The sequence below is a fragment of the Elephas maximus genome, chromosome 3 (genome assembly GCF_024166365.1).
Source record: "Elephas maximus indicus isolate mEleMax1 chromosome 3, mEleMax1 primary haplotype, whole genome shotgun sequence".
Classification (NCBI taxonomy): domain Eukaryota; kingdom Metazoa; phylum Chordata; class Mammalia; order Proboscidea; family Elephantidae; genus Elephas; species Elephas maximus.
Window position 1 is genome coordinate 4,669,589 of NC_064821.1, and position 27,808 is coordinate 4,697,396.

Below are 27,808 nucleotides of genomic sequence, written 5' to 3' on the forward strand. Positions count from 1 at the left end.
CATAAAACTAACAAAACCCAACATCCGTTGATAATAAAAACTCTCAGGAAAAGTGGAATAGAGGAGCCCTTCCTCCAGCTGACACAACCTATAAAAACCTACAGCTAACATCACCTGACACGACCTATAAAAACCTACAGCTAACATCACCTGACACAACCCGTAAAAACCTACAGCTAACATCACCTGACACAACCCGTAAAAACCTACAGCTAACATCACCTGACACAACCCGTAAAAACCTACAGCTAACAGGACACTTACTTGTGAGAAATTTCATGCTCTGCCCCTTAAACAGGCAACAAGACTAGGAAATCCTTTCTAACCACCATCGTACCAGAGGTCCTAACTCAATTGTTGTTGTTGTTGTTAGGTGTCCTCGAGTCCGTTCCGACTCATAGCAACCCTATGGACAACAGAACGAAACACTGCCCAGTCCTGCGCCATCCTTACAATTGTTGTTATGCTTGAGCTCACTGTTGCAGCCACTGTGTCAATCCACCTCGTTGAGGGTCTTCCTCTTTTCCACTGACCCTGTACTCTGCCAAGCATGACGTCCTTCTCCTGGGACTGATCCCTCCTGACAACATGTCCAAAGTATGTAAGACACAGTCCCGCCATCCTTGCTCCTAAGGAGCATTCTGCTTGTACTTCTTCTAAGACAGATTTGTTCATTCTTTTGGCAGTCCATAGTATATTCAATATTCTTCACCAACAGCACAATTCAAAGGCGTCAATTCTTCTTGGGTCTTCCTTATTCATCGCCCAGCTTTCACATGCATATGACGCGATTGAAAATATCATGGCTTGGGTCACGTACACCTTAGTCTTCAAGGTGACATCTTTGCTCTTCAACACTTTAAAGAGGTCCTTTGCAGCAGGTTTACCCAATGCAATGCGTCTTTTGATTTCTTGGCTGCTGCCTCCATGGCTGTTGATTGTGGATCCAAGTAAAATGAAATCCTTGACAACTTCAGTCTTTTCTCCATTCATCATGATGTTGCTCACTGGTCCAGTTGTGAGGATTTTTGTTTTCTTTATTTTGAGGTGCAATCCATACTGAAGGCTGTGGTCTTTGATCTTCATTAGTAAGTGCTTCAAGTCCTCTTCACTTTCAGCAAGCAAGGTTGTGTCATCTGCATAACAAAGGTTGTTAATGAGTCTTCCTCTAATCTGATGCCCCATTCTTCTTCATATAGCCCAGCGTCTCGTATTATTTGCTCAGCATACAGATTGAATAAGTATGGTGAAAGAATACAACCCTGACGCACACCTTTTCTGACTTTAACCAATCAGTATCCCCTTGTTCTGTCCGAACTGCCTCTTGATCTATGTTAAGGTTCCTGAGGAGCACAATTAAGAGTTCTGGAATTCCCATTCTTTGCAATGTTATCCATAATTTGTTATGATCCACACAGTCGAATGCCTTTGCATAGTCAATAAAACACAGGTAATTCAATTAGACAAGAAAAGAAAAGGTATACTGACAGGGAAGGAAGAAATAAAACTGTCTTTGTCTGCAGATGGTACAGCTATCCAAGCAGAAACTCCCCTAAAACAAACCCCCACCCAAAAAATGAAACAAAAGTCCTGGAACCACTAAGTAATTATAGCAACCTTGTAGGATGTCATATACAAAGTCAACTGCTTTCCTCTAAAATAAACCAAAACCAAACCAAACCCATTGTCATCCAGTCACTTCCGACTCATAGCAGCAACCCTATACTCAAAAAAAAAGTCCAAACTCACTGCCGTCGAGTCGATTCTGACTCATAGCGACCCTACAGGACAGAGTAAAACAGCCCCATAGAGTTTCCAAGGAGCACCTGGTGGATCTGAACTGTCAACCTCTTGGTTAATAGCTGTAGCACTTAACCACTATGCCACCAAGGTTTCCAGCAACCCTATAAGGGCAGGTAAAACTGCCCCATACGGATTCTAAAGAGCAGCTGGGTGGGTTAGAACTGCTGACCTTTTGGTTAGTAGCTGAGCTGTTAACCACTGTGCCGCCAGGGCTCCTCTTCTATACTAGTAATGTGCAATTAGAATCACAAATTAAGAACAAAACACCATTTAGTTTAGCACGAAAATAAATATATAGCACTGTCATCAAGTCAATTCTGACTCCTAACAACCCTAGAGGACAGAGTAGAACTGCCCCATAGGATTACCAAGGCTGTCATCTTTACGGAAGCAAACTCCCACATCTTTCTTCCGCGGAGAGACTGGTAGCTTCAAACTGTCAACCTTATGGTTAACAGCCAAGTGCTTCAACTACTGTACTACCAAGGCTCCTCAAAATAAAATAAGATACCTAGGTACAAACCTAAAACAAAGTATGAGATCTATACGAGTAAAGTTACAAAGCCTGACGAAACATCTAAATGAATGGAAATATATTCCTTGTTTATGCACAGGAAGATTTAATATTATCTAGATGCCACTCTTCCTGACTTGATCTATGGATTCAACACATTCCTAATCAAAATCCAAGCAATTTATTTTGTGCCTGTTTACAAACTGCATATAAAGTTTATAAGAAAAGGGTAAACACCCAGAAGAGCCAGCACTACACTGAGAAGGAACAGAGCTGGAGGCCTGACACCACCACACTTCAAGACTTACTAGGAAACTATAGCGATCAAGAGAGAACGGCACTGGAGAAAGAACAGAGAACTGCATCAGTGGAATAGAACAGAAGGTGGAGAAACAGACCCCAACACAAATACAGTCAATTGATCTTTGATGCGAAAATAAAGGCAATTTAATGAAGAAAGGACAGTCTTTTCAATAAATGGTGCTGGAACAACTGGACAGGCACATGGGAAAAAGAGGAATCTAGATATAGAGCTTACATCTTTCACAAAAATTAACTCAAAATACATCATGGGATTTAATGTAAGATGCAAACCTATGCAATTTCTAGATGATAACATAGGAAAAAATCTAAGTGACCTTAGGTTTGATGACGACTTCTTAAAAACAACAAAGCCACGATCCATACGGAGTAAATTGGTAAGCTGAATTTCATCAAAATTAAAAACTTCTGCTCTGTGAATAACGCTGTTAAGAAAATGAAAAAGGGGTGGGGCTCTGGGAGCCACGGTTTCAGGGGACATCTATGTCAGTTGGCATAACAAACTTTATCAAGAAAATGTTCTGCATCCCATTTTAGTCAGTGGCATCTGGGGTCTTAAAAGCCAGGAAGCGGCCATCTAAGATGCATCAGTTGGTCCCAACCCACCTGGAGCAAAAGAGAATGAAGAACACCAAAGACACGAGGAAAACATTACCCCAAGAGACAGAAAAGGCCACATAAACCAGAGACTCCAACAGCTTGAGGCCAGAAGAACTAGATGGTGCCCGACTACCACCAATGACCACCCTGACAGGGAACAGAGAGTCCCTGACAGAGCAGGAGAAAAGGTAGGTGCAGAACTCAAATGCTAGTGAACAGATCAGACTTAACGGTCTGACTGAGGCTGGCGGGACCCTGGAAGACATGGCCCCTGGTCTCTCTTAGCCCAGAATTGAAACTATTCCCGAAGCCAACTCTTCAGACAAGGATTATACTGGACTATAAGACATACAATGATACTGGTGAAGACAGTGCTTCTTAGCTCAAGTAGACATGAGACTAAACGGGCAGCTCTTGTCTGGAGGCAAGATGAGAAGGTAAAAAGGGACAGCAGCTGGTTGAATGGACATGGAAAATCCAGAGTGGAAAGGAGGAGTGTGCTGTCACATTACAGGGAGAGCAACTAGGGTCACGTAATAATGTGTGTATAAATTTTTGTATGAGAAGCTAACTTGAACTGTAAACTTCCACTTAAAGCACATTAAAAAAAAAAAGAGAGAGAATGAGAAGACAAGCCACAGATTCAAAAAACACATCGTTGATGAAAGACTCCTTTCCAAAATATACAAAGAACTCTCAACACTCAGTGGTATGAAAACTGACAATCACAAAATGAGCAAAAAATTTGGAGACACTTCACCAAATATTTACAAATATATCAATAAACAGATACATTTTCGGATAGCTAAGAAGGATATGAAAAAACACTCACTATTCTGCATCATCGGAGAAGTGCTAACTGAAACAATGAGATACCAACACACAACTACTGAAACTGCTGAAACCCCGAAAGCTGACAACACCAAACACTGGCGAGAACGTGGAGCACCAGGAACTCTCAGTCACGCTGGTGGAATGGAAAACGGTACACGCGCTAGGAGGACAGTAGCTGTTTCTCACAAAGCTACGCAAACGCAGGCTTACCATACGAGCCAGCAACTGCATCGCTACGTATTTACCCGAACGAACTACAAGAGTAGAGCCACATAAAAACCTGCCAGTAAGTGTTTAGGAGCAGCTTTCTTCATATTTGCCAAAAAATTGGAAGCAATCAAAATGTTCAATAGGGTGCTCGCTTTGACAGCACATATACTACCACTGGAACGATACAAAGAAGATCAGCACGGCCCCTGCACAACGGTGACACACAAACTTGTGAAGTGTGCCATATTTTAAAAACAGTTCAATAGGTAAATGGATAAACAAACTGCGGTATATCCAGAAAATAAGGTATTATTCAGCGATGAAAAGGAACGCGATAACGAGCTGGCAAAAGCCAGGCAGCAACCTGAAATGCAGACTGCTCCGTGAAGGAAGCCAGCCTGAAGAGACGACTGCTGCGGGGCTCCACCTAGATGACCTTCCGGGAAAGGCAAAACTACAGAGAGACCAGCGACTGCCAGGGGTTCCGAGGGAGGTGGAGCACGTGGCCGCTGTCGGGCAGGAAAACCGTTACTATGGCTGGAATGATGGAAACATGGCTTAAGCAATGGTCAAAATTCAAAGGACTGGAAAACACCGAGAGTGAGCCTTAACGTAAACTATGGACTTTAGTTAAAAATAATCTATCCATGATGGTTTGTCAGTTGTAACAAATATACCACAGAAATGGAATGCAAGATATGAATAGGAGAAACAGTGTTCAGGGGTGGGGTGGAGATATATGGAAATCCCCCTATACTTTCTGCACTGTTTCTGTGTAAACTAAAAACTTGTCTAAAAAATAAAGTCTATTTAAAAATACTACTGAATAATATCAAAGCCAAATGAAATGAATGGAAAGACAATATACATTCTTAGGAAGAACTCAGTGTCACCAAGATGTCGGCTCCCCCTAAAGAAACCTACCCACTGCCATGGAGTTGGTTCCGACGCATAGCGACCCTACAGGACAGAGAACTGCCCCACAGGCAAATCCCTGGTGGATCTAAACAGCTGACCTTTTGGTTAGCAGCTGAGCTCTTTACCACTTCGCCATCATCTTTTTAAAAAACTCCCGTAATAACCAAGTTGGATTTTTTTTTTTTTTTTAGCACTTAACAAATACCACCGTTACAAATCTAATAAAGGAAAAACCAAACCCGCTATCATCGAGTTGATCCCAATTCATAGCGATCCCGTGTGTGACAGAGTAGAACCGGTCCGGGGGTTTTCTCGGCTGTAATCTTTACGGAGGCAGACTGTCAGGTCCTTCTTCCCTGGCAGTTCAAACTGCCAACCTCCAGGTTAGCGGCCAAGCGCAAACTACTCGCACTGCCCAGGGACCTACAAATCCAACAGGAAGAACAAATACCGAGAAATAACCCAAATGCTGGCATTCAGGAAGGATTTTCAAACTCTAGTAACCTAGACAACGTGGTATGCAGGGGGACGGACAAGGAGATCAAAGGAAAGAACAGAGTCCTCAAGCGAGGTCCCTGGAGCACACAGAAACCTCGCGCGGATGTTCTGAACCCTTACATGCCCATTCTCACTTTAAAATAATCACAGGAACCTACGTAAACCATATTTTACTTTTACTTAAGAGTTTTTAATTTTAACTGGAATCCACTTTACGAAGGAAAGGTAGATCTAATCCTCTAAACCCTAAAGTTTATGAAAGCACAAATCATAAAAACTGAAATTTTTTCAAATCTCTTTGTAAATCAGATGACGAGGGACACCACAGCTTGTCCTTCCACTCTACCTCAAAGGGGAGAACCAGGAACGAGATGCCGATGTAGCACGCCGGGGTCAGGCGTGACCTGACGGGCACACAGATCTCGTGAGGATTGACACAAGGTCTCAGTGGTTTTACTCAGGTCACGTCAAGGAGGGATTCAGTTGGGTTAGAAGCAGTACACCCAACATCGCACGCACTACCGCGGGGTTGGTTCCGACTCACAGCGACCCTACAGGACAGAGCAGACCCGCCCCACAGGGTTTTCAAGCAGCAGCTGGTGGATTTGAACTGCCGACCTTTTGGTTGGCAGCTGTAGCTCTTAACCACTGCGCCACCACAGCTCCGCCTCGGAATAGCACACCGAAAACCAAACATGCTGCTGCTGAGTCAATTCCGACTCACAGCGACCCTACAGGACAGAGCAGAACCGCCCTATAGGGCTGAATTCTCTATAGAAGCAGAATGCCACATCCTTCTCCCAGGGAGTGGCTAGTGGGCTCGAACGACCAAGCTTTCAGTTAGCAGCTAAGTGCTTAACCACTGTGCCACCAGGACTCCTAGGCATACAGTAGTCTTTTAAATTTCAAAATTTTCAAAGAACACAAACACATACAAAAACATTCTCTAAAATGAAAAGTGTACCTGAGAACTGAAATATACCCATCTCATATACGGAGACTTTCTCACTCAAAAGGAACAATACTGTTTAGTTCCAGAATTCTGTCTTACTCACATCTTCTGTCAATCCACTTACATTTCTCCTAATATATACGTTACACAAGCAATGGGAGGAGATTACTGACCAAGTCCTTAGGGAAACAACTGACATGGTGGCAACACCGAAAAAGGAATCCAAAGGGAAGGAAAGCAAGCATCTGAACCAGCTCACATGAGCAGCCTGCTTAACACAGTTTACCAGGAAAACCCACACTGAGAAGGTTAAACCCATGCCCAGTCCAGCCTCTTACTGCTGAGACACAATCACTAGGTTGGGCCACTCCCTGGCCATGGAGGGAGGGGGACCTGAGCAGTCACAGAATGAAGCCTGGGACCTACCTCCACACCCCTTCTTCCCCCTCCACGGCTTCAATGGTTACACATGAGAGCACGCTCACCCTGCGTCAGCTTAGGATGCTGAAACACAGCTGAAGTCTCAGATTCATAGACCCTTTCTGCAGAGACAGAGCCCAGAGGAGTCCTCCCTCCCTCTGCCCTCACAGGCCTTCTCAACACGTGCAAATGACACTCTCACGGCACCAGCTCTGTGGATCACGCTTCACACCTACCATTAGAACAGCCCCAAGACGGCGGCAGGGACAGCCTCTGAAAGGGCATCGTCCCTGTCATGTCCACCCAAAAATGTGTGTATCAACCTGGCTGGGCATGATTTCCAGTACTGTGTGGTTGTCCTCCATTTTGTGACTCTAATTTTATGTTAAAGAGGATTAGGGTGGGATCGTAACACCCTTACCTGGGTCACATGTGTGATCTAATGTAAAGGGAGTTTCCCTGGGTGTGGCCTGCACCATCTTTTCTCTCTCAAGATATAAAAGGAAAGGGAAGTAAGCAGAGTCGGAGACCTCATACTACCAAGAAAGCAGCACTGGGAGCAGAAGCAGAGTGCATCCTTTGGACCTGAGCTTCCTGCACTGAGATGCTCCCAGACCATGGGAAGACTGATGGTCACCAGGACCCTCCTCCAGAGCTGACAGGAAGAGAAAGCCTTCCCTGGAGGCGACGCCCTGAATTCAGACTTCAAGCCTACCGGGCTGTGACAGGATACACTTCCCTTTGTTAAAACCATCCACTTGTAGTATTTCTGTTACAGCAGCATTAGATGACTAAGACAATCCCCAAGGGCATCCGAGGGAGGCTTTCCAAGGCTCTGGAGTTTCAGCACAAAAGACTCCTTCTGAGGTGGGTGTAAGCAGCTAGGACGCCTGCAAGGGACACTGCCACCCAGGAACAACCAACTTCATTCACTTCCCTTCCCTGGTTTGGGACTGGATTTAGCTTGGAATCACTGCTCTTAGGCAAGTGTCTAGCCAGTCAACGTTATTCAGTCACTATGGACCACCACTGATATTTAAATGAGACAAACACATAGTTTTCTTATGTCTAGAGATGGAAATAAAATTCTAAGGCTTTCCAAAGAAGTTTCCTGAATAAACTGAATGCTTTGAAGGCCAGCGTAGCAGGGGCAGGGGTCTAGGGGCCATGGTTTCAGGGGACATCTAAGTCAATTGGCATAATAAAATCTATTAAGAAAACATTCTGCATCTCACTTTGAAGAGTGGCATCTGGGGTCTTAAACGCTAGCGAGCAGCCATCTAAGATGAATCAATTGGTCTCAACCCACGTGGATCAAGGGAGAATGAAGAACACCAAGGACACAAGGTAATTACAAGCCCAAGGGACAGAACGAGCCACATGAAACAGCGACTACATCATCCCGAGACCAGAAGAACTAGATGGTGCCCGGCTACAACCGACGACTGCCCTGACAGGGAGCACAACAGAGAAGCCCTGAGGGAGCAGGAGAGCAGTGGAATGCAGACCTCGAATTCTCATAAGACCAGACTTAATGGTCTGACTGAGACTGGAAGGACCCCAGTGGTCATGGCCCCTAGACCTTCTGTTGGCCCAGGACAGGAACCATTCCTGAAGCCAACTCTTCTGACATGGATTGGACTGGACAATGGGTTGGAGAGGGATGCTGGTGAGGAGAGAGCTTCTTGGATTGGGTGGACACTGGAGACTATGTTGGCATCTCCTGCCTAGAGGGGAGATGAGAGGGTGGAGGGGGTTAGAAGCTGGTGAAATGGACATGAAAAGAGAGAGTGGAGGGAGAGAGCAAGCTATCTCATTAGGGGGAGAGTAACTGGGAGTGTGTAGCAAGGTGTATATGGGTTTTTGTGTGAGAGAACTGACTCGATTTGTAAACTTTCACTTAAAGCACAATAAAAATTATTAAAAAAATAAAATTCTAAGGCTTTCTACAGCTCAATAAGAAAACACACAAGTGTGTTAAGTATTATACTCACGGTAAGAAAGCATCTTGGGATTGGAGGCCAAGATGGCTGACTGGGTAGAAGCTACCTCGGATCCCTCTTGCAACAAAGACTCGGAAAAACAAGTAACTCGATCACATACATGACAATCTATGAACCCTGACCATCAAAGACAGATCTAAAGAGTTGACCTGAGTAACAGAGACTGAAAATGAGCAACCATGGGGAAGCAACGACTGTTTTCGGAGCCTGGAGCCAGCGTCCCAGTCAGAAAACCTTGGCGCCGGGCTTTGGACTGGGAGCAGGGGAGCTGAGCACAGCATCCTGAGACGGCGAGTGACCTCCGGGGAAGCCCAGCCAGTGCATGCAGGCAGCGCAGTGACACAGCTGACAGGAGAAGTCGTCTCCAGGAGGCAGCAACTGGTTTTGGAGCCTGGAGTGCGGCATCCCAGCCGGGGAACCTTGGCGCTGGGCTTTGGACTGGGAGCAGAGGAACTGACCACGGCTTCTGATACAGCACAAGCACAGGATGCAGGCCTGACCCTCGGGGGCAATCTCGACACAGCCAACGCACACAGGCTACACACTCCTCAGGAATCTCAGATAAAACAGTCCTCACCAAGAAAGATAAGTAACTTTGTCTATATTCCTGGGTGCTACTCTCTCCTATCTATCTAATCCCTCCCGTCCCCATCCCAGGCGACGTCATTAACATTGGAATTTCCTTAGCCAGAGAGTGAAGTGCCCTGCGGTTCTGTTTTTTTTTTTTTTTGGACTTTTCCTAACCCATTCTCCTGGCCTGAGAGAAGCAGCTACAAAAAACCCAGGGACCAAAAATCCTTCCCTGACTTCCCAAAATTGGACTAAAAATACAGAACCAGCTCCAGCCAAGCATTTGAGATCCACAGTCTTGGGCTTTCATCCCTATAGGGAACCAGGTGGCTATTATAATGCAAAGGCAATTCTGATAGTGATCTGACTGTAATTGTTTTAGTGGATTACTGGAAAGACAAGTTTCCCAGGTCTGATATCTCTGCGTATTCAACACAGCCCTCACTGACCCACAACAGGGAACTGAGGGCTGAAGCGCCCCCAGACCACCTAGCCTCCTGCCATAGGGGTCTGAGGATGGTGACACCTACCAATCTGTAGAGGTACATGCACTGGGTGCCTAAGGTACAGCTGCAGAGCCCACCCATCAAAGTGCTTTAGGAATAGAGACACACCTACCTCACTGGCACTTGGGGGAAGCCGGTCAACTTCTTGCCCCCCCTGGAATGTGACCCCCTGCTGCTACTAGAATCTGGTGCACACAACTATCACCACTACTCCTCTAAGCGAACGGGTGACAGTCTGCCCCACACACTTGGTGACCCAAAATCAGACTCTACTCAAGAATAGTGAATGGACTCTTAGGCTTATATTTCTGGTAACGGCCCAAACCACCTGGTAAGAGGACATAAGCAATTCAAAGCCTACAACAATCAAGACAACATAATCTAGTAGCCCATCTACGTACACTGAAAGAAAACAAAACAAGACTCAGTGAACAAATATAAAATAAACCATTACAATATCTTACAGATGACTCGGAGACAATAGTCGATATCAAACCACATAAAGAAGCTGACCATGATTGCTTCTACAACTCTCCAAATTGAAGAATCAAAATCTTTCCGAAATGAAGATACAACCCTGGAATTGCCAAATGCAGAATATAAAAAACTAATTTACAGAATGCTTAAAGACATCAGGGATGACCTCAGAAATGAAATAAGGCAATCTACAGAAAAAACAAAGGAACACACTGATAAAGCAGTTGAAGAAATCAAAAAGATTATTCAAGAACATAGTGGGAAAATTAATAAGCTGCAAGAATCCATAGAGAGGCAGCATTCAGAAATCCAAAAGATTAACAGTAAAATTACAGAATTAGACAACTCAATAGGAAGTCAGAGGAGCAGACTCAAGCAACTGGAATGCAGAGTGGGGGACCTGGAGGATAAGGGAATTGACACAATATGGCTGAAAAAAAATCAGATAAAAGAATTAAAAAAAAAAAAAATGAAGAAACCCTAAGAATCATGTGGGACTCTATCAAGAAGAATAACTTGCATGTGACTGGAGTTCCAGAAAGGGAGGGATAACAGAAAATACAGAGAGAATAGTTGAAGATCTGTGGGCAGAAAACTCCCCTGACATCATGAAAGACTAAAGAATATCTATCCAAGATGCTCATCGAACCCCATAAAACATTGATCCAAAAAGAAAATCACCAAGACGTATTATCATCAAACTTCCAAAAACCAAAGATAAAGAGAAAATTTTAAAAGCAGCCAGGGATAAAAGAAAGGTCTCCTACAAAGGAAAATGAGTAAGTTCAGACTACTCAGCAGAAACCATGCAGTCAAGAAAGCAATGGGATGACAATATACAGAGCACTGAAGGAGAAAAACTGCCAGCCAAGGATCATATACCGAGCAAAACTCTCTCTCAAATATGAAGGTGAAATTAAAACATTTACAGATAAACACAAGTTTAGAGAATTTGCAAAAACCAAACCAAAGCTATAAGAAATACTAAAGGAAATTGTTTGGTCAGAAAATCAATCATATCAGATACCAGCACAACACAAGGTCACAGAATAGAACATCCTGATATCAACTCAAATAAGGAAATCACAAAAACAAATTAAGATTAATTTTAAAAAGAAAAAATGCTCAAAACAGGGAATCATTGAAGTCATTATGTAAAAGATCGCAATAATCAAAAAGAGGGACTAAATACAGGAGGCATAGAACTGCCATATGGAGAGGAAAACAAGGCGATATAGGACGATACGAGATAGGTTTTTACTTAGAAAAATAGGGGCAAATATTAAGGTAACCACAAAGAGGTATAACAATTCCATTACTCAAAATAAAAACCAAGAAAAACATAACGGCTCAGCAAACATAAAGTCAACTGCTATGAAAATGAGGAACACACAATTTACAAAGAAAAACGTCTCAGCACAGACAAGTAACTGGAAAAATGAAATTGTCAACAACACACACAAAAAGGCATCAAAATCACGGCACTAAACACATACTTATCTATAACAACGCTGAATGTAAATAGACTAAATGCACCAATAAAGAGACAGAGAGTCTCAGACTGGATAAAGAAACACTATCCGTCTATATGCTGCCTACAAGAGACACATCTTAGACTCAGAGACACAAACTAAAACTCAAAGGATGGAAAAAATATATCAAGCAAACAACAAGCAAAAAAGAGGAGTAGCAATATTAATTTCTGACAAAATAGACTTTAAAGTTAAATCTACCACAAAGGATAAAGAAGGACACTATATAATGATTAAAGGGACAACTGACCAGGAAGATATAACCATATTAAATATTTGTGCACCCAATGACAGGGCTGCAAGATATATAAAACAAACTTTAACAGAACTGAAAAGTGAGATAGACACCTCCACAATTATAGCAGGAGACTTCAACACACCACTTTCGGAGAAGGACAGGACTTCCAGTAAGAAGCTCAATAGAGACACGGAAGACCTAATTGCTACAATCAACCAACTTGACCTCATAGACTTAAATAGAACACCCCACCCAACAGCGGCAAAGTATACTTTTTTTTTCCAGTGGACATGGAACATTCTCTAGAATAGACCACATATTAGGTCATAAAACAAACCTTTGCAGAATCCAAAACATCGAAATATTACAAAGCATCTTCTCAGACCACAAGGCCATAAAAGTGGAAATCAATAACAGAAAAATCAGGGAAAAGAAATCAAATACTTGGAAACTGAACAATACCCTGCTCAGAAAAGACTGGGTTATAGAAGACATTAAGGAGGGAATAAAGAAATTCATAGAATACAATGAGAATGAAAACACTTCCTATCAAAACCTCTGGGACACAACAAAAGCAGTGCTCAGGGGTCAATTTATATTGATAAATGCACACATACATAAAGAGCCAAAATCAGAGAACTGTCCCTACAACTTGAACAAATAGAAAGTGAGCAACAAAAGAATCCATCAGACACCAGAAGAAAACAAATAATAAAAATTAGAGCTGAACTAAATGAATTAGAGAACAGAAAAACAATTGAAAGAATTAACAAAGCCAAAAGCTGGTTCTTTGAAAAAATTAACAAAATTGATAAACCATTGGCCAGACTGACTAAAGAAATACAGGAAAGGAAACAAATGACCCGAATAAGAAACGAGATGGGCCATATCACAACACAACCAACTGAAATTAAAAGAATCATATCAGATTATTACGAAAAATTGTACTCTAACAAGTTTGCAAACCTAGAAGAAATGGATGAATTCCTAGAAAAACACTACCTACCTAAACTAACACAATCAGAAGTAGAACAATAGACCCATAACAAAAAAAAGAGATTGAAAAGGTAATTAAAAACCTCCCAACAAAAAAAAAGCCCTGGCCCGGACGGCTTCACTGCAGAGTTCTACCAAACCTTCAGAGAAAAGTTAACACCACTACTACTAAAGGTATTTCAAAGCATAGAAAATGATGGAATACTACCTAACTCATTCTATGAAGCCACCATACCCCTGATACCAAAACCAGGTAAAGACACCACAAAAAAAGAAAATTACAGACCTATATCCCTCATGAACATAGATGCAAAAATCCTCAACAAAATTCTAGCCAACAGAGTTCAACAACATATCAAAAAAATAATCCACCATGACCAAGTGGGATTTATACCAGGTATGCAAGGCTGGTTTAATATTAGAAAAACCATTAATGTAATCCACCATATAAATAAAACGAAAGACAAAAGCCACATGATCTTATCGATTGATGCAGAAAAGGCATTTGACAAAGTCCAACACCCATTTATGATAAAAACTCTCACCAAAATAGGAATTGAAGGAAAATTCCTCAACATAATAAAGGGCTTTTTTATACAAAGCCAACAGCCAACATCACTCTAAATGGAGAGAGCCTGAAAGCATTTCCCTTGAGAACAGGAACCAGACAAGGATGCCCTTTATCATCGCTTTTATTCAACATTGTGCTAGAGGTCCTAGCCAGAGCAATTAGGCTAGACAAAGAAATAAAGGGCATCCGGATCGGCAAGGAAGAAGTAAAATTATCTCTATTTGCAGATGACATGATCTTATACACAGAAAACCCTAAGGAATCCTCCAGAAAAATACTGAAACTAATAGAAGAGTTTGGCAGAGTCTCAGGTTATAAGATAAAGATACAAAAATCACTTGGATTCCTCTACATCAACAAAAAGAACATCAAAGAGGAAATCACCAAATCAGTACCATTCACAGTAGCCCCCAAGAAGATAAAATACTTAGGAATAAATCTTACCAAAGATGTAAAAAACCTATACAAAGAAAGCTATAAAGTACTACTGCAAGAAACTAAACAACACCTACGTAAGTGGAAAAACATACCTTGCTCATGGATAGGAAAACTTAACATAGTAAAAATGTCTATTCTACCAAAAGCCATCTATACATACAATGCACTTCCGATCCAAATTCCAATGACATTTTTTACTGTGATGGAGAAACAAATCACCAACTTCATGCGGAAGGAAAAGAAGCCCCAGATAAGTAAAGCATTACTGAAAAAGAAGAAGAAAGTGGGAGGCCTCACTCTACCTGATTTTAGAACATATTATACAGCCCAGCCTGGTACTGGTACAACAAAAGGCACATAGACCAATGGAACAGAATTGAGAACCCAGATATAAATCCATCCCCATATGAGCAGCTGATATTTGACAAAGGCCCAGTGTCAGCTAATTGGGGAAAAGATAGTCTTTTTAACAAATGGTGCTGGCATAACTGGATATCCATTTGCAAAAAAATGAAACAGGACCCATACCTCACACCATGCACAAAAACTAACTCCAAGTGGATCAAAGACCTAAACATAAAGACTAAAACGATAAAGATCATGGAAGAAAAAATTGGGACAACCCTAGGAGCCCTAATACAAGGCATAAACAGAATACAAAACATTACCAAAAATGACGAAGAGAAACCAGATAACTGGGAGCTCCTAAAAATCAAACACCTATGCTCATCTAAAGACTTCACCAAAAGAGTAAAAAGACCACCTACAGATTAGGAAAAAATTTTCAGCTATGACATCTCCGACCAGCACCTGATCTCTGAAATCTATATGATTCTGTTAAAACTCAACCACAAAAAGACAAACAACCCAATCAAAAAGTAGGCAAAGGATATGAACATGCACTTCACTAAAGAAGATATTCGGGCAGCTAACAGATACATGAGAAAATGCTCTCGATCATTAGCCATTAGAGAAATGCAAATTAAAACTACGATGAGATTCCATCTCACTCCAACAAGGCTGGCAGTAATCCAAAAAACACAAAATAATAAATGTTGGAGGGGCTGCGGAGAGACTGGAACTCTTATACACTGCTGGTGGGAATGTAAAATGGTACAACCACTTTGGAAATCTATCTGGTGTTTTCTTAAAAAGTTAGAAATAGAACTACCATACAACCCAGAAATCCCACTCCTCGGAATATACCCTAGAGAAATAAGAGCCTTTACACAAACAGATAATGCACGCCCATGTTTATTGCAGCACTGTTTACAACAGCAAAAAGCTGGAAGCAACCAAGGTGTCTATCAACGGATGAATGGTTAAATAAACTATGGTATATTCACACAATGGAATACTATGCATCGAGAAAGAACAGTGACGAATTTGTGAAACATTTCATAACATGGAGGAACCTGGAAGGCATTATGCTGAGTGAAATTAGTCAGATGCAAAAGGATAAATGTTGTATGAGACCACTATTATAAGATCTTGAGAAACAGTATAAACTGAGAAGAACACATACTTTTGTGGTTACGGGGGGGAGGGAGGAAGGGTGGGAGAGGGTTATTCACTGATTAGTTAGTAGATAAGAACTACTTTAGGTGATGGGAAGGACAATACTCAATACAAGGAAGGTCAGCTCAACTGGACTGGACCAAAACCAAAAAAGGTTCCGGGATAAAATGAATGCTTCAAAGTTCAGCAAAGCAAGGGTGGGAGTTTGGGGACTATGGCTTACAGGGACTTCTAAGTCAATTGGCAAAATAATTCTATTATGAAAACATTCTGCATCCCGCTTAGAAGTGTCGTGTCTGGGGTCTTAAATGCTAACAAGCAGCCATCTAAGATGCATCAATCGGTCTCAACCCACCTGGATCAAAGGAGAATGAAGAACACCAAGGTCACACGATAACTATGAGCCCAAGAGACAGAAAGGGCCACGTGAACCAGAGACTTACATCATCCTGAGACCAGAAGAACTAGATGGTGCCCGGCCACAACTGATGACTGCCCTGACAGGGAGCACAACAGAGAACCCCTGAGGGAGCTCGAGAACAGCGGGATGCAGACCCCAAATTCTCAGAAAAAGACCAGACTTCATGGTCTGACTGAGACTAGAAGAATCCGGTTGTCATGGTCCCCAAACCTTCTGTTGGCCCAGGACAGGAACCATTCCCGAAGACAACTCATCAGACATGGAAGGGACTGGACAATGGGTTGGATAGAGATGCTGACGAAGAGTGAGCTACTTGTATCAGGTGAACACTTGAGACTGTGCTGGCATCTCCTGTCTGGAGGGGAGACGGGAGGGTAGAGAGGGTTAGAAACTGGCAAAACCGTCACGAAAGGAGAGACTGGAAGGAGGGAGCGGGTTGACTGATTAGGGGAAAAGTAAGTGGGAATATGGAGTAAGGCGTACATAAACTTATATGTGACAGACTGACTTGACTTGTAAACTTTCACTTAAAGCAGAATAAAAATTATTTTTTTAAAAAAAAAAAAGAAAGCATCTTGTAAATCTGGAACCCTAGTGCCGTAGCGGTTAAAACTTCTACTAACAGATAGTCCCTGACAGACCTGAGAAAAATGTAGAACAAAACCCTAACTCACAAAAAAAGACCAGAATAACTGACCTGACAGAGAACGGGGAAACCATGAGAATATGGCCCTGTACACCATTTTAGCTCAGGAATGAAGTCACTCTTGAGGTTCACCCGTCAGCCAAAGATTAGACAGGCCGATAAAACAAGACTAAAGGAACACACCAGCCCAGGGGCAAGGGCTAGAAGGCAGGCGGGGACAGGAATGCTGGTAATAAAAAAAAAAAAAAAAAAAATTAATAGGGAACCCAAATTCGAGAAAGAGAGAGTGTTGAGATGTTGTGCGGTTGGCAACCAATGTCAGAAAACAATATATGTACTGTTTAATGAGAAGCTGTAGGTTCTGTAAACCTTTGTGTAAAGTACAAATCAAAAAATCAAAAAAAAAAAAAGAGTTCAGCTGCTAACCAAAAGGTCAACAGTTCAAATCCACCAGCTGCTCCTTGGAAACCTTACCCTTACTGGGTAGTTCTACTCTGTCTTAATAGGGTCAGTAGGAGTCCAGTTTGACTCAATGGCAATGGGTTTGTTTTGGTTTTTATTATAGGATTTAGCAATAATCTCCAAAATCCAGATACAGAAGGCAGAGCAAAATTGTCAACTGTCCGAAATTCTCCACCCTACAGAGGAGAACAGGATGTCTGGGTGGATCTTTGTAAATCAACAATCTATCTACAATCTTCTACCTCGTAGGAAGGTACTGCTCTTTCTGCAATTTTAGGGAAAGAGGATGTTCTATTTTTCTCCGTGACTCTCCTGCCCAGCAGCACCCTCTCAGGGCTAAACCCTGGAATTCCATTTGTTATCACAGAAAGAAAGCAACAGACCTGAGAAGCTTAGTACACATCCTCCTGGGGGAAAAAAGGTAGGAAGAATTAAAAAAAAAAAAAAAACTTAAGACTGGAAAATTCTAATTTTTTCCCCTGAAATTCACCCCTTTCTTGTCACTTTAGAAATATTTTATCTTTTGTTTCAAGCTCTAGCAACTGAATGTATTTTACCTTTACTGACAAACTGAAGCTCAAATTACAAACAAGTCTTTTTAGATAACAAACAGGAAGGGGCAGTGCTGAGAACTGGAAGGCAGTGTCTTACTCCAAGTCAGGACCCACGTTAGGACACCCTACCACATGCACATCCCCTCTCCAGCCCGCACCTTGAGCTGTTTCTGACCAGACTCCAACCAATACTGGACAGCGCCCCGCTCTGTGTCTGAAGTGCACGCTGCTTTTCAGGTATGGTTTACCCTATCTTTGGGGTTAGTATTTCTTCCATCACTGCTTTGTGAGACCCGGAGGGCAGGGATAATTTTCATATTTTCCCTTAGTTTACAGCATTCTGTCACCTAAAGATTAATGAGTCTCCAAGGGTTGAAAACTGGGGCTGGGGAAGAAAATCTCCACAAAGGCTTTATCAGGAGATCCCCCCGCTCCCCACCTGAGGTAAGGATTCGCTGGAAACTGATAACCCAGGGGCCGATGTTCACTAGATTCTCCAAGAGGAACGGCAGCTGTGAATGTCTGGAGTTATCCCTAGGCACTGAAACGTAAAATGTTCACGTAACAGGAAACAAATCTTTTCATAACAACTATCCCTTAATCCTAGTAAAAATAATGAACAGATAAGTCTTACAGCTTGTTCACAGATAGTTGGTAATTATGCCGTGACCTGGAGGAGAAAGAGAGCTGGCGTTTGAGAATTCCGGGAGGGATCTGGTATTTGCAAATTAATACCAGCCCCAGAGCTCGGAGGACTAAACAGGGCCGTGGATTTAGAAACCTGCTGCCCAGACATCTGGAAGTCTCAGATCCCCTGGGGCATCCAAAGCCCATCCTGACCGGCTCACCGCTTTTGGCTCTGTGGAGAAGGGGTCCCGGGAGCACACCCCACGAGCATCCCCTTAACGAGTCGAACCCTCCGCTCAGTGTGTGCGGGACTCGGGGCTCCGGGCTCGGTCGTCGGGAGCAGGGACGGACAGGACGCCCGGGTCCCGGCTGCCGGCGCAGTGTGGCGCCCCATGCGGGAATGCCGAGGGCCCAGCCGCCCGTTCGCGGGCTCGGGGCCGGAGACCCGGGTGTAGGCGGAAGGCCGGGGCCGCACTCATGGCAAGTTTCCAACAGGCCCTTCCCCTCGCCCCGTCTCGGGAGACCCTGCTCCGCGCTCACCATCTCTGGGCTCGTGAAACCCTCCGGGGTCCTCTCCGCGGGAACCGGACACCAGGAACCCAGCGGCGCACCTCCCAAACGTTCGCGCCGCGACCGCGCAGAACGATGACGTCCGAGCGGGGCTGCGGCGCGCCGGCCCACCCCGGGCCCTGATTGGAGAGTTTGCCAGGCCGCCCGGGCGCTCCTGATTGGACAAAGCGGCTGTGACCCCCCCCCACCCCGTGTCGGGGAGTGACGTGCGGCGTCCGTGGACGCTCCGCTGAGCTGACCCGGCTTCCGCCCCGCCCGGCTCCCCTGACGTCCGCCTCTGACACGCGCGCTCCGCCCGGGACCGACACCGGCGTCTCCTCCCCGGACGCGGGGCTTCTGGTGCGGCAGGGAACCCCAGACTGGGCGTTCAGGAGACCGACCCCGGCCAGAGCAAGTGGGGCGAGCGCGCGGAAGCGTCCCCCGGGTCCGGGGCTCGGGCAGGGCTGCGGGGCCACCCAGGGACCTGCGTCCTGCTGGGAACACACACTCCACAGTGAGGGCACCGCGTGTGATGAAGGGTCTGCCTCCAAAATACACTCTCTAATATTTGTAAATAAATATCGAATCCTCAGATGAGGATATACGGAAACTACACAGCAGTAAGATCAACGTTACTATTAATAAGCCGGACAGACCCAGTGATCAAGCCTTCGCAAACCCACTTTCTGGGAAAACATGCTATCCATAAACTTGTTTAAAATCTACTTTGTATAAAAATTTAATTTCACAAAACAGTAAATTAGTCTTTGCCTTTGTCTCCTAAGAAGACAATTCTAGACCTTTGGAATTCCCTGAGCAGTTGAGGTGCTTTTATTATTTTAAAAGCTCCAGACTACACCTGAGAAGGTGTGCAAATTAGTAGGGCCCCTACCCTCACTTCCCACCACTTCATCCATCACTCCCACCCTGCCAGGCCAGAGGCCACCTAGTACCTGATGCCAGGTGATCTCAGAAACGGGTCAGTCAAATCAGTCGTGTCAAATTCAGTGAATGATTTTCTATTTCCTTCTCTTCTTACAAACTTCATTGCTACCAGCCTGCGTTGAGCTTTTTGTATTCTTAGAAACAAAACCTGGCATCCCTGTATACATATACACTAACTGATCGAATAAACCCTATATACTTTCTTTGTGCCTTGATTTTTTTAACATAACCAATGAGGTGCCCCACAGCTTTCCAGATCCTGACTTTATCTTGACCCTGAAGGGCTCAGACTTCTGGAAATGAGTTTGTAATTCTGTTAACTACTCATATTCTTGCACTTAATAAACACGTCCTGGATATGACGTGGCTTTCGGAAACTGGGCTTGATACTGATTGTGGGAAATTGGAGTAAGAATCCCATTATTCTACAGTAACTGAACGACAGAGCAGGATGACACACACCAATAAGGGATCCAATTCAGCAGCCTCCAAAATGGGGAATCACATGCAAGACAGAGTTCAAGATGTTTCAAGGGATTCATTAAGAAAATACTAAATGTCTATTTATAATAACCTTTTCCCTAACAACAAAGACAGAACTGCTAGTTGTAAAAGTCTGACATAGATTTATCACTACTGACTGTTATTAGATGCTATCAAGGCGATTTCAACTCACTGTGACACCATATGACAGAACAGAAATACCCCATTGCGTTTTGCTGCATGCTATGCCACCAGTCGTAGTGGTTAAGGGCGACGGCTGCTAACCAAAGGGTCGACAGTTTGAATCCGCCAGGCGCTCCTTGGAAACCCTATGGGGCAGTTCTACTCTGTCCTGCAGGATCACTCTGAGTCGGAATCGACTCGACAGCAGTGGGTTTTTATGCCACCCATATTCAAATACCAGCAGGGTCAACCATGGTGGACAGGATTCAACTAAGACAGACTAGGAAGAAGGACCTCGTGGTCCACGTTGGAAAAAAAAGAACCAGTGAAAAATTTTATGAATAGCTGTGTAACACTGTGCGATATAATGCTGGAAGATGAACCCCTAAGATTGAAAGGCACTCAAAAAATGACTGGGAAAGAGATGCCTCCTCTAAGTAGAGTCAACCGTAATGATACAGACGCAGTCAAGCTTTCTGGACCTCCATTTCCTGATGTGGCACGATCCAAAATGACGAGAAACAACTGCAAACATCCATTAATCGAAATGAGGAATGTATGAAGTATGAATCTAGGAAAACTGGAAATCATCAAAAAAACAGAACACATAAACATCAATATTCTAGGCATTAGTGAACTGAAACCCCAAAGTGTCTGTCATTTTGTCATACTGTGGGGGCTGGCATACTGCTGTGACGCTGGAAGCTATGACACTGATATTCAGATACCAGCAGGATTGCCTATGGCGGACAGATTTCAGCTGAGCTTCCAGACTAAGAAAGACTAGGAAGAAGGGAATGGTGGTCTACTTCTGAAAAGAATTAGCCTGTGAAAACCTTATAAATAGCGACAGAACATTGTCTGATACAGTGCCAGAAGATGAGCCCCCCAGGTTGGAAGGCACTCAAAAAACAACTGGGGAAGACCTGCCTCCTCAAAGTAGAGTTGACCTTAATAACGTGGATGGAGTCAAGCTTTCGGGACCTACATTTGCTGATGTGGCACGACTCAAAATGAGAAGAAACAGCTGCAAACATCCATTAATAATCAGAACCTGGAATGTATGAAGTATGAATCTAGGAAAATTGGAAATAGTCCAAAAATGAAATGGAATGCATAAACATCGATATCCTAGGCATGAGTGAGCTGAACTGGACTGGTATTGGCCATTTTGAATCACACAATCATATAGTCTACTATGCTGGAAATGACACCTCAAAGAGAAATGGTTTTGTATTCATCATCAAAAGGAATGTTTCAAGATCTACCCTGAAATACGATGCTGTCAGTGATAGGATAATATCTATATGCCTACAAGGAAGACCAGTTAATACAACTATTATTCAAATTTATGCACCAACCACTAGGGCCAAAGATGAAGAAATAGAAGATTTTTATCAGCTACTGCAGTCTGAAATTCATCGAACATGCAATCAAGAGGCACTGATAACTATTGGAGTTTGGAATGCGAAAGTTGGAAACAAAGAAGAAGGATCAGTAGTTGGAAAATATGGCCTCAGTGATAGAAACAATACCAGAGATCGAATGATAAAATTTTGCAAGACCAATGACTTCTTCATTGCAAACACCTTCTTTCACCAACATAAACGGCAACTATACACACAGACCTCGCCAGATGGAACACACAGAAATCAAATTGACTACATCTGTGGAAAGAGACAATGGAAAAGCTCAGTAACATCAGTCAGAAGAAGGCCAGGGGCCGACCGTGGAATAGACCATCAATTGTTCATATGCATGCTCTAGCTGAAACTGAAGACAATCAGAGCAAGTCCACGAAAGACAAAATATGACCTTGAATATATACCACATGAATTTAGAGACCATCTCAAGGATAGATTTGACATATTGAACACTAGTGACTGAAGACCCGACGAGTTATGGAATGACATCAAGGACATCATCCATGAAGAAAGCAAGAGGTCACTGAAAAGATAAGAGAGAAAGAAAAGACCAAGATGGATGTCCGAGGAGACTCTGAAACTTGCTTTCGAACGTCGAGCAGCTAAAGCAAAAGGAAGAATTGATGAACTAAAAGAACTGAACAGAATATTTCAAAGGGCAGCTCGAGAAGACAAAGTATAATGACATGTGCAAAGAGCTGGAGATGGAAAACCAAAAGGAAAGAACACGCTCGGCATTTCTGAAGCTGAAAGAACTGAAGACAATATTCAAGCCTCAAGTTGATATAATGACAGATTCTATCGGGTAACTTTTAAACGACGTAGGAAGCATCAAAAGAAGACGTGAAGAGTACACAGAGTCAAAAAGAATTAGTCGACATTCAACCATTTCAAGAGGTGGCATATGATCAGGAACCGATGGTACTGAAGGAAGAAGTCCAAGCTGCTCTGAAGGCATTGGCGAAAAACAAGGCTCCAGGAATTGATGGAATATCAACTGAGATATTTCAACAAACAGATGCAGCGCTGGAGGTGCTCACTCATCTATGCCAAGAAATATGGAAGACAGCTTCCTGGCCAACTGACTGGAAGAGATCCATATTTATGCCTATTCCCAAGAAAGGTGATTCAACCAAATGTGGAAATTATAGAACAATATCATTAATACCACACGCAAGCAAAATTCTGCTGAAGATCATTCAAAAACGGCTGCAGCAGTATATCGACAGCAAACTGCCAGAAATTCAGGCTGGTTTCAGAAGAGGATGTGGAACCAAGGATATCATTGCTGATGTCATATGGATCCTGGCTGAAAGCAGAGAATACCAGAAGGATTTTTACCTGTGTAATTTTTTTTTTTTATTGATTATGCAAAGGCATTTGACTGTGTGGATCATAACAAACTATGGATAATACTGCGAAGAATGGGAATTCCAGAACACTTGATTGTGCTCATGAGGAACCTTTACATAGATCAAGAGGTGGTTGTTCGGACAGAACAAGGGGATACTGATTGGTTTAAAGTCAGGAAAGGTGTGTGTCAGGGTTGTATTCTTTCACCATACCTATTCAATCTGTTTGCTGAGCAAATAATCTGAGAAACTGGACTATGTGAAGAACGGAGCATGAGGATTGGAGGAAGATTAATTAACAACTTAGGTTATGCAGATGGCACAACCTTGCTTGCTGAAAGTGAAGAGGACTTGAGGCACTTACTAATGAAGATCAAAGACCACAGCCTTCAGTATGGATTACACCTCAACATAAAGAAAACAAAAATCCTCACAACTGGACCAGTGAAGAACATCATGATAAATGGAGAAAAGATTGAAGTTGTCAAGGATTTCATTTTATTTGGACCCACAATCAACAGCCATGGAAACAGCAGTCAAGAAATCAGAAGACGCACTGCACTGGGTACATTTTCTGCAACGGGCCTCTTCAAAGTGTTGAAGAGCAAAGATGTCACCTTGAAGACTAAGGTGCGCCTGACCCAACCCATGGTATTTTAAGTCGCATCATATGCACGTGAAAGCTGGACCATGAATAAGGCAGACCCAAGAAGAACTGACGCCTTTGAATTGTGGTGTTGGCGAAGAATAATGAATATACCATGGACTGCCAAAAGAACGAACAAATCTGTCTTAGAAGAAGTACAACCAGAATGCTCCTTAGAAGGATGGCAAGACTGCGTCTCACATACTTTGGACATGTTGTCAGGAGGGATCAGTCCCTGGAGAAGGACATCATGCTTGGCAGAGTACAAGGTCAGCAGAAGAGAGGGAGACCCTCAACGAGGTGGATTGACACAGTGGCTGCCAACAATGAGCTCAGCGATCGTAAGGATGGCTCAGGACAGGGCAGCGTTTCATTCTGTTGTGCACAGGGTCACTATGAGTTGGAACCAACTCGAGGGCACCTAACAACAACATACACATGGACCTCGTTGGGTGGAATACACAAGAATCAAATCGACTACATCTGTGGAAGGATGGAAAAGCTCAATATCATCAGTCAGAAGAAGGCCAGGGGCCCACTGCAGAACAGACCATCAATTGCTCATATGCGAGTTTAAGTTGAAGCTGAAGAAAAATAGAACAAGTTTACAAGAGCTAAAGTACAATCTTGAGTATATCCCACCTGAATTTAGAGACCATCTCAAGAATAGATTTGATGCATTGAACACTAATGACTGAACACCAGATGAGTTGCGGAAAGACATCCAGGACATCCTACAAGAAGAAAGCAAGAGGTCATTAAAAAGACAGGAAGAAAAGTCTAAAATGTATGTCAGAAGAGATTCTGAGAGTTGCTCCTGAACATCAAGTAGCTAAAATGAACAGAAGAAATGATGAAGTAAAAGAGCTGAACAGAGATTTCAAAGGACAGCTCAGAAAACAAAGTATTATAATGAGATGTGCAGAGAGCTGGAGATAGAAAACCAAAAGGGAAGAACACGCTCAGCATTTCTCAAGCTGAAAGAACTGAAGAGAGAATTCAAGCCTCGAGTTGCAATAGTGAAAGATTCTATGGGGAAAATACTACACAGAAGCATCAAGGGAAGATGGGAGGAATACACACAGTGACTGTACCAAAAAGAACTGGTTGACGTTCAACCGTTTCAGGAGGTAGCATATGAGCAAGAACCCATGGTACTGACGGAAGAAATCCAAGCTGCACTGAAGGCACCGGTGAAACACAAGGCTCCAGGAATTGACGGAATACCAATTGAGGTATCTAAACAAATGGATGCAGTGCTGCAAGTGCTCACTTGTCTATGCCAGGAAATCTGAAGACAGCTACCTCGCCAACCAACTGGAAGAGATCCATATATATGCCCATTCCAAAAAAAAGGGTGATCCAACTGGATGTGGAAATTATCAACAAATATCATTAATATCACATGCAAAATTATGCTGAAAATCATTCAGAAGCGATGCAGCGGTACATCGACAGGGAACTTCCAGAAATTCAAGCTGGATTCAGAGGAGGATGTCATTGCTGATGTCAGATGGATGCTAGCTGAAAGCACAGAATACTAGAAAGCTGTTTTCCTGTGTTTTATTGACGATGCAAAAGCATTCAACTGTGTGGATCATAATATTTGATAACATTGTGAAGAATGGAAATTCCAGAACATTTAATTGTGCTCATGTGGAACCTTTACTTAGATCAAGAGGAAGTCATTTGAACAGAAGAAGGGGATACTGCGTGGTCTAAAAGTCAGGAAATGTATGCATCAGGGTTGTATCCTTTTACTATACACTTATTCAATCTGAATGCTGAACAATAATCTGAGAAGCTGGACTATAAGAAGATGATTGGGCCATCAGGATTGGAGGAAGACGTTTTAACAATCTGTGTTATGCAACTGACACAGACTTGCTCGCTGAAAATGAAGAGGACTTGAAGCACTTACTAAGGAAGATCAAAGACTACAGTGTTCAGCATGGATTACACCTCATCATAAAGAAAACAAAAATCCTCACAACTGGACCAATAGGCAACATCATGATAAACGGAGAAAAGACTGAGGTTGTCAAGGATTTAATTTTACTTCGATCCACAATCAACACCGATGGAAGCAGCAGTCAAGAAATCAAAGGACACATTGCATTGGACAAATCTGTTGCAAAAGACCTCTTTAAAGTGTTAAGAAGCAAAGCTGTTACTTTAAGGTCTCAGGTGCACCTGGCCCAAGCCATGGTGTTTTCAGTCACCTCATACGCATGTGAAAGGTAGACAATGAAAAGGAAGACCAAAGAATGGATGCCTCTGAACTATGGTGCTGGCAAAGAACACTGAATATACCATGGGCTACCAAAGAATGAACAAATGTGTCTTGGAAGAAGTACAGCCAGACTGTTCCTTCAAAGCGAGGAGGGTAAGACTTTGTCTCACATACTTGGAACACGTTATCAGGAGGGATCAGTTACTGGAGAACATCATGCTTGGTAAAGTAGAGGGTCAGGGAAAAAGAGGAAGACCCTCAATGAGAGGGATTGATACAGTGGCTGCAACAATAAGCTCAAGCATAAAATTGATCGTGGAGATGATGCAGGACTGGGCAGTATTTTGTTCTGTTGTACACAGGGTTGTTGTGAGTCGGAACCAACTCAACAGTACCTAACAACAACAGCAATTATGTATCGTTATCTAAAGGAACCTTACAGTGGATTGCCAAAAGAACAAACTAGTCTGTCTTGAAGAAGTGCAGCCATAGTGCTTCCCGGAAGTGAGGATGGCCAGATTTTGTCTCACGTACTTTTGATGTTATCATGAAGGACCAGTCGCTGGAGAAGGACATCATGCTTGGTAAAGCAGAGGATCAGTGAACAAAAGGAAGACCCTCAAGGAGATAGAATGGCACAGTGGCTGCAACAATGGACTCAAACACAGCAACAATCATGAGGATGGCGCAGGACTGGGCTGTGTTTCATCATGTTGTACATGAAGTTGCTAAGAGTTGGAATCAACTTGACAGCTAACGACAAAAACAAAACTAACCTTCAGTTTTATATATTTCTGCAAGGAAACCATGACTTGACGTTAATGCTAAGAATAAATGCACAAATAAAAAGTAATTAAGAATAGCAAAATTGACCTTCCAACCACTTAATTGTGCTCATGCAAAAACTGTACACAGACCAAGAGCCACTAAGTTGTACGGAGCAAGGGTATACTACATGGTTTAATTCGGGAAAGGTGTGCGTAGGAATTCTATCTTTTCATCATACTTATTCAATCTGTATGCTGAGCAAATAATTCAAGAAGCTAGACTATATAAAGAAAAACGGGGCTTCAGGATTGGAGGAAGACTCATTAACAACCTATGATATGGAGATGACACAACCTTACTTGCCGAAAGCAAAGAGGACTTGAAGCACTTAACAATGAAGATCAAAGACTACTGGTTTCAGGGGGAAAAAAGAGGTCAACAATTACTCTGAAGCAAAGATTCTCAGAAAGATAAGGGGTGAGGCAGGGAAACTAGAAGACTGGAAACAGAACAACCAGAATGCAATTATAAAGAATGTAAATACATTGTAAAAAAAATGTAACTAATATCACTGAACAATCTGTATAGAAATTGTC

General features: G+C 43.0%; 1 protein-coding gene and 1 non-coding gene across 13 annotated transcripts in view; one reads left to right on the top strand and one right to left on the bottom strand.

Annotated features, from left to right (window-relative positions):
* The window catches only part of LOC126071887 (zinc finger protein 14-like), a 68,902-nt gene that overhangs the window by 17,524 nt on the left and 23,570 nt on the right, over positions 1–27,808 (bottom strand). For 3 of the 12 annotated variants that reach the window (XM_049876304.1, XM_049876300.1, XM_049876308.1), the window contains exon 1: positions 19,170–27,729. The exons of 4 other annotated variants lie outside the window; for them this stretch is intronic. In XM_049876304.1, the coding sequence (XP_049732261.1) occupies positions 19,170–19,172 (3 nt within the window). In that variant the 5' untranslated portion in view covers positions 19,173–27,729. Of the gene's footprint in view, positions 1–264; positions 5,624–18,850; positions 27,737–27,808 lie in introns of those variants that run through there. 5 more of the 12 variants (XM_049876302.1, XM_049876306.1, XM_049876305.1 and 2 more) reach the window with 4 other exon arrangements.
* LOC126074120 (U6 spliceosomal RNA) lies at positions 4,427–4,533 on the top strand. The gene has a single exon (XR_007516928.1). It is a non-coding gene; the product is annotated as a U6 spliceosomal RNA (small nuclear RNA).